At 51.4% G+C, this 7522-nt stretch overlaps 1 protein-coding gene across 1 annotated transcript in view; it reads right to left on the reverse strand.

The window, feature by feature from the left end:
* Positions 1–6941, reverse strand: part of TMEM275 (transmembrane protein 275) — a 29655-nt gene extending 22714 nt beyond the window's left edge. Inside the window, exons 1-2 of the mRNA XM_088060730.1 lie at positions 6640–6941; positions 959–2891 (exon numbers count right to left, since the gene is read on the reverse strand). Of these exons, the coding sequence (XP_087916856.1) occupies positions 2253–2801 (549 nt within the window). The 5' untranslated portion in view covers positions 2802–2891; positions 6640–6941 and the 3' untranslated portion in view covers positions 959–2252. Of the gene's footprint in view, positions 2892–6639 lie in introns of the transcript that reaches the window.
* Between the last annotated feature and the right edge of the window lie 581 nt (positions 6942–7522).

Genomic DNA, 7522 nt, shown 5'->3' on the forward strand with positions numbered 1-7522 from the left:
AAGTGCTCAAAGAAAAGTCTTGCAGTAATCATATTCACATGGGAAATGCCTCTAAAAGACTTCCAAACTGTTGTATGCTAGTGAGGCCAGCAAGCTGGGAATCAAACCTACATCAGCAAGCTGTTCTGCTTAATTGCTACTGCACTCATGGGCAGGCAAGACTTGTGGGAGCCTTTTTCTCAGCACAGCAGTTCCTGCATTCCAAAGGGCAGGCAGTGCTGGGGGCAGAGCTCCCCAAGAAAATGAGCTCCAAGGGAAATCACAGAGGGATCAGGATGTACAGACCCATCCACCTCGGAGCAATCTCTCAGCTGTGCCAACACCAGCCCTGCTCCCTGGCCATGCTCATCCCTAAAGCAGCTTTCTGTGGAGCTGGGAGCAGCTGTTTGCCCTCTCACAGCACAAGTCAATGACTGCCCAGGACCTGCAGGCTGCACCAAAGACTTGAACCCCCATCTACCCAGCCCTCCACAAACACCCTTCTCCCAAACCTGCCTCTTCTCCTCCTAACCAGTATAGACCAGCCCTGCTAAAATCAAGATGCAATTCCTCGGTGGAGAAGGAGCTGTTGAAGACAGCAAACTGCAGGAGGACCCAAGAACTCACTCTTTGGTTAACCTCTTGTCAAGGAATTATTTCAATTCAACCTCACCCTAAGCTTATCAGGGACCATCAGCTGCCCAGTGTCCCCCCAGAGCAACCAGGACACCTCCTGTACAGCACCATGGCTTTTCTCTCCAGCTGCCACATGGCCACACGTGGCTCACAGCACAGCATCCATGCGGCTCTCACAGCCTGGCCACACAGAGGTACCTGGTGGCCCAGGGGAGCCTTGGCCATGCCACAACCCCCCCCTCTCCTCCAGCACTTCCCCTTCAGCCCTCCCACCTCTCTCTACACAGATTTCTGATGGATAAAGCCTCAGGGCTGTGTTGTCCTCAGTCAAGCAAGCAGCTGATGCTGGGCTAGGTGGGAAGTGTTACCTCCCTCTGGCAACAAGTGATGTAAAGTAGTGTAAGAAAGAGGTGACCGGGGGGAACATGACATGGAAAACAGCTCAGAAAGCCCAAGTGGTGGTGAGGGCATGGACTGCTTGCTGACCCTTCTAACCTGGGAAATTTGGGCCATCAAAGGGAGGTAGTAGGATGCAGGATGAAAATGAGCCAAAGTGTGCAACACCCTGCTGCAGGATCACAAATGATGAGAACTGACAGACAGTCAAGGAGCAAATGGATTGTTTCATGGAGAAGAAATCCATCCAGGGCTACTACATACAGGCACCACTTCCAGCTCGGGAAGCTCCTAAGCAATAGCACATTGGAAGCTGGGAAAGCACTTTGGGCAAGCAGCATCCTGTCTTTATGTTCCTCTCCAGACCTTGCTCTCAGCCTTGTCAGAAACTGGATTCTGGGCTAGCTGGGCCATTGTAGTGATGTGGTATGGTCCAGATGATTTCCTTGTCATTCAAAGTCCCAAAAACCTCATTTTCAAATACAGAGTAACCATAAACTGAGGACTTTTGCAGCCATTCCTACTCAAAATCCACTCTCTTGCTGCTGCCTCCCCACACACATGTCCTGCCTAGCAGTGCTGTCCTTCCCCACACTGGTCCCAGGTCCCACATGTGAACAGGAGTCAGAGCAAAGCCCATCAACACAGCACCGTGTTCCCAGCCAGAGTCACCCAGAGAAGCACACAAATCCTTTGCAATCCTTTACTGCTTTTTCAATAGCAAAGACACGGCTTTGTCCCTACTGCCAAAAAGTCTGGCACTGAAAATGCTGAAATCTTCTTGTGACCGAGTGGCAGCAAGCTGTAATTTACTGCATTCCTGCTTCTTTTATGTCCAAGAATTGCTTCACTTGTGAGAAGAAAGAGCTGTCATTTGTCAGTCCCATGTAGCTTCTCCTTCCAACTGACACATTTCCACATTATAGCAGACAAATTAATTCATTCCCCTCTTCCTATCTGCTCCCCAAAAATGGCAGCGTGTTTCTAGGAACTGAGATCATCTTTTCACAGCAGCATCATTACCAGTTTTCTTTTTAAAACTGTATAATAGGCATGTCTCAGCAAAAATCTGGATTATTTTTTGTTCTGCTGTTGCATCCATCTCCCTTAGAGCGGTTCAGAGAGACCTGACTGTCTGCTGGCTTTTCACAAGCACCTTCCCCACACCTCTGACTGATGGTACATTTCCAGCCCACCCACTGCAGCGTTTGGCTGGCTGCTGACAAAAGCTTTGCCCGGGTTTAGGATGTGGCCATGTCCCTGGGCAGGTTGAGCTGTATGGCCTCTCCTCCTGTGGTGTATTTGGCCACTGGCCCGTTGCCTTCCATGGTGAAGAGTTTGCACGCCTTGGCGTTCTCGTGAACCGGTGTGGACTTTTTGGAGGAGATGGGGGAATTTGTGGGGCTCAGCTGGACAGCAGTGGTGTCCTGCACCGTGTGCTCGCTGGTTTCGATTTCAAAGGCTGTGTTGCCAGGTTTGATGAGCCCAATGTTAGAACCTGGTTTGGATTTCCGGGCCCCGTGGGCTGGGGGCCTCCGGCTGCAGATGCAGCAGGCACCGAAGAATGTGAAGGCCACCACCAACAAGATGGGTCCGATGATGATGGGAGGGTTGTTCACAGGGAGGAAGGTCCCAAAGGCAAATGCTCCCACTAAGGTGATGTTGATCCCTGCAAGCATGATGCAGAGTCCACAGGCGCAGCAGAGAGCAGGGGAGGGGAGGCCCTGGGGTCGGGTCTTTTTCTGGGTGGGTTTTTGGGACAAAGAGGCGCTGCTCTTTTCACTGAACATGCTGGGAAGAGTCTTGGAGTTCACCTCAGTGCTCACAGGGTGAATGCTGTGTCGAGAAGGCTGTATCCAGTCTCCTGTTGCCTTGAAATCCTGGAGAGGAATGAAGAAGCAGCTGTTAGAGTAATGAACCAAAGCACCTTTCCCCCACCATTCCTGGTGACCAGCATCTTTTTCAGCACCAGGGGTTTGCTGATTGCCAAGCACAAATCCAAAGCTGCTTTCAAGGCTGAACTCCCCCTGACTGTGGTGGTCACATGTGGTCACCCTCAGGGTGGAGCCCTGTGCTCCGTGTCCTTTGCTATCCATGTGGATGATGCCCAAGTGAATCCGAGCGTGCAATAGCCAGAGCCCGTGCCTGAGCTGGTGTCACAGTGTTTGTCACCACCCACACACCACCTGCCCAAAGTAACAGAGTCCACTGCTGCCCTGAACATCCCTTGCTGCAATCTGAGGATGATGTATTTTTGAATAGGTAGTGGCCCACACTTTTGACAGATGGGGGGATGCTTTGCTCCACCATGTCTCGGTTTCCCAATAATTGAAATGAGCCATCCAGGTTGCCTTTACAGCCAGTAAAGAATAAAAGGTCCCAGAAGATGACCCAGAACATCCCCAAAAGGTGTCTACACTGGGAGCTGACTACAGAGGTAACCCTGGAGATCAATTGAGAAGGGAACACTTGGATGCTCAGTGATACAAATGCCATCCACAGACACTGAATGACACCCTGTCAGTCACACAAGTCTACAATAAAATAGAGCAAATGTGTCTGTTTTGTCAGCTAGACCATGCTTTGTCACCATCTTTGGTGTGATCACAGGAGACCCCACAGAAGGGGACTGGGAATCTTGGCAACCATGAAGACAAACTTCTGCAAGGTTGGAGCATGAGCAGTGTCAGCTCCAGGATGGAGGCTCATGGAAACTGAGACACTGAAGTTGAAAAACAGCCTGTGTGGGGATCTGTCTAGGACCCAAGGCAGTAACACTCAGCCCTGACTGACAGTAGCAGCTTCTCCATGGAGGAGATTATTGGATGTGATGAGAGCCGGGTTTGTGTTTGCCATACTTGCCGGGAAGTCAAATTGCCAGAAGCCAATTTGTCAGCAGTTTGCTGGTGATGTCTTTGATTTTACAGGCAGGAGAGCATTTCTCTTCCCAGCCTGATTGCAAACAATAGCAGTCTGCTCTTCCTTCCCTCCCCTGCCTAGCTCTGTAGCTTCTTCCCTCCTCTCCTGTAAAATCCCTTTCAAAAGTGTTGTCAGCAAAAAACTGACACCACTCAGTTTCTATGGCAAGAGCCAAGAATCTGTTGTGCTATCAACACTCTGTAGCCACTAAATTAAAAAAAAAAACAACAAAACCAAATAAACCCAAGCAACAAATAATAAGCCATCACCCATCACACTGAAACACGCCAGTGGGATCAGCTGGGTATTTTCACCATGTTTCCTAGGTTATAAAATTTTCTGGCACCTCCAGCTAAGGCAAAGCTCTCTGCTGCTCTGTTGGGTGTCATATCTCATTTCCTTAGCTTAGGCTGACCTGAATGTGTGCAGCAGTCAACTTTCAGCAGAGTTTCTGATCAGTGAGACATCAGCTGGAGCCAACAGGAACAGGTGCATCAAAGGATTAAATCCTTCCTCATCTGGGGATGCCTGGCTGGGGAGGGGTCTCTCAGCAGGCAAAGATTTTTCAGGATACTGAGAGCCTGTGAGAGAGAAAGGGCATTTCCTCCATTAGCCAGGCTGACACATATGCATGTTTCCCTGGCAGTGTCCTTTTATTCTGCCTGGGAACCCCGGCATGCTGATGGGAGCTGGAGCCCTCATTCTGCCTCCTTCACCAGCCCTGGACCAGCAGCAAGATTAAAGGATAAAGACACACATGCATCAGTGTCTGCAGACCAGCTCCTGCAGATGCCAGTCCAAACCTTTAGCACACAGAGGCTGCAGACACCCCAGTGTGGCTCTTTGCCTTGGTTTGCCCCACATTCTCCCACTGCAAAGTGCCCACCAGGGAACTGTGTGGCTTCTCGTGGTTAAAAACATCACAGATTCACTCCATCAGCTTTCTTCCTCCTGGCTTCCCAGCACTCATCTGCTTACAGTCTGAAGGAATTCTCCCTCCTGGTAGAGTCAGGCAGCTGGGCTCCAGCAGGACACTAAACATTCCAGCTGCTTCTGCTCTTAGGCAAGGCATCACCAGAGGTCTGGCTGCCACTGAGGTTTTCAAGAGGAACTGCAACGTTGCCCATCCCATCTGTCAGTGGGCACCTGTAGGCTCTCCAAGGAGAGCCTGCTGGTTTCTGGCTGCTTTCAAGGCTGCAGTGATATCACCCAACATGATCCCTCACAGCTCATTTTCTCTGCCTGGCAATCTTTGTTCATCATTACAGATCCCTGAGCACAGGGGCTTAAGCTTGTCACACCCTCTCTCTACAGCTGCACCAGGAGTGTTCTGGCCATGGCAAAACTTTCCAATCCTCTTGGCTTGGAGCACCTACAGGGGGTAATGGCCCTTTCCCTGCAAAAAGCAATGGGCTCACTGGAGATTCCTGCCCGGAACCTCTCCCATCAGCCTGGGAGCAGAAAGTCTTGGAAGTCAAGATTGCAGGGCTAGAATGTGATCTGCACACACACCACAGCACCACAGGGTAGCTCACAGCACACAGGAATGTTTGGACTGGGAACACTTAGAAAGTAGATCAGTGCTTGCTTTTGTCTTGATCTCCATATGAAACATCAGGGATTATACACAAGAGATCCCTGTTAGACAGGGATGAGATGACATGGGGATGAGAAAGCCAGCAGAGCAGTGGAGGATAAAGCAAGAAACAAACCAAAGCCACAGAATGCCTTACGCTATCCTCTACCTAACAAGGCCCCGTGACAACATAAAGTCCATGTTTATTCTGATATGTACAACAGAAGCATCTTTGCTCTTCTGTCATCTCCTAAAGCACAGGCTGATGCTTCTCCATCCTCTTCTTAGCCACAAGGGTGGGCTGATGTGGGTCAGCTCCCACTGCTGACCTGCCTGAGGATATCTGGCAGTTTTTACTCTTCACTACAGTGAAATCAATGGCTAAAAAATTTATCAACTTTTCAACCAAATGATTCTGTTCAAAATTACCAACTTCTGTTCCATCAGGAGTGGAAAAAGTTCTCTTTGGGCTCTTTGTTTGAAACAGGTTCTTTTCTTACCAGTTAGAGTGTAGGTTTCTTCTCCAAACAATATTTCAGCTTGAAATGCACTACTGCAAGCACTGCTACGTGAAAATAAAAGCTGCACACTCAAGCTGGCATGATGGAAATCCAGTGACTATAATGATTCCTTCCAGGGGAATAGCCAGCCCCCCTTATAATCTCAGGGAGACAGACTTTCATACATATCTCTGAGAGTTCCTACAGCTCAAAGGGCATACTGACATATTCAGCCAGCGTTTTAGGAGCATTGTTTAAAGCCACAGCAGCAGCACCGGCAGCATGTACAGCTAAGCACGCTTCCCTCTTAGTTGTAGTGGAGAGAAATTGAGCTGTCATCCTTCCACACCGTCTCAGTGAAGCAGCACAATGAAAATATTTGACAGACCACAGATGAGTCTCCTTTCCAGAGGTGTGATGGCACAGAAAAATAATGACAGTGATCAGCAAACTGAAATTGCAGTCAGACAGCTACAACCACCCCACACACAGGCAGGCTCACAAACACACAGACACGTAACACCTAGCTACCAGGAGAAGCACAAGACTTTTTTTTTTTCCTGGGCAAACTGCTGGGAAACTCTCTGGCAGGGCCAGAGAAAGCCTCGGTGTCTGGAAGGGGAGGATGCTTACCTGGGCTGGAGCGTGGAGCCAGGGAAGGCGATGGAGAGAGTGGCTGACCCAGGTCTCACCTTCACCCCTCAGTCGGGGATGACAAAGCCACGTCTAGAACGGGGGCTGGAAGCCCAGCAGTGCTCTGCGGGGAGAAGGATCTCACATCCCTCCTCCCCTCTTGCCACCGAGCTCAGGAAACTTTGCTGGGGTGTCAGGCGGGCAGTCCTCGGCAGAGCTCAGCGGGCTCTGTGCGAGCTCCGCCGCTTTCCCCCCACTTTCTTCCCTCCCCTCGGAGGACGATGCTGCTCTCCTCAGGCAGATGGGTGCTCAGCCGCAGCATCCCTGCCCCGCCGCATCCTCTCCTGCCTCCCGCTCTGCCCCCCGAGCCCGCGGTGCCCGGGAGGCTCAGCCCACCGCCCACCGCTGTCCGGCACCGCTCACCCGCTGCTTTTCCTTCTTCCTTTTCTACTTCAAGGCTGCAGCTCCCGCCCCCTTCAGCTGACAGAGGTGCCCGGAGCAGAACAGCCCCTTTTTCCCCCAGGGAGAGGAAAATCCCGGGAGCGCATCTCGGCCGAGGGTGAGCGCCAGCCGCGCTCCGGCGGCCCCGGGGCGGGGAAGGGAGCGGGGCAGACACGGACACAGCGCCAAACGCCGAGGAATGGGATGCAGCGATGCTCGCCGATGCTGCAGCCAGGCACGGATCTCTCAGAGGTTTGAAACGCCCGTAATGAATAAAAAATGCCACAAATCCAAGCGGTGTGCGGTGCTGTGGATGGTGGGGGGATGCCGGAGGGATGCGTGCGGGGTGGCTTTGCTGGGCGGCCGGCAGTGAGAGGTGCTGAGACAGGACCTCCGGAGGTGCAACGTCCAGAGTGCGGGGAGGTGCTAAAAAATAAATTTA

Source organism: Pseudopodoces humilis, chromosome 10 (assembly GCF_049639895.1).
Source record: "Pseudopodoces humilis isolate 2021_Gansu_Grassland_sample_001 chromosome 10, ASM4963989v1, whole genome shotgun sequence".
NCBI classification, from domain to species: Eukaryota; Metazoa; Chordata; class Aves; order Passeriformes; family Paridae; genus Pseudopodoces; species Pseudopodoces humilis.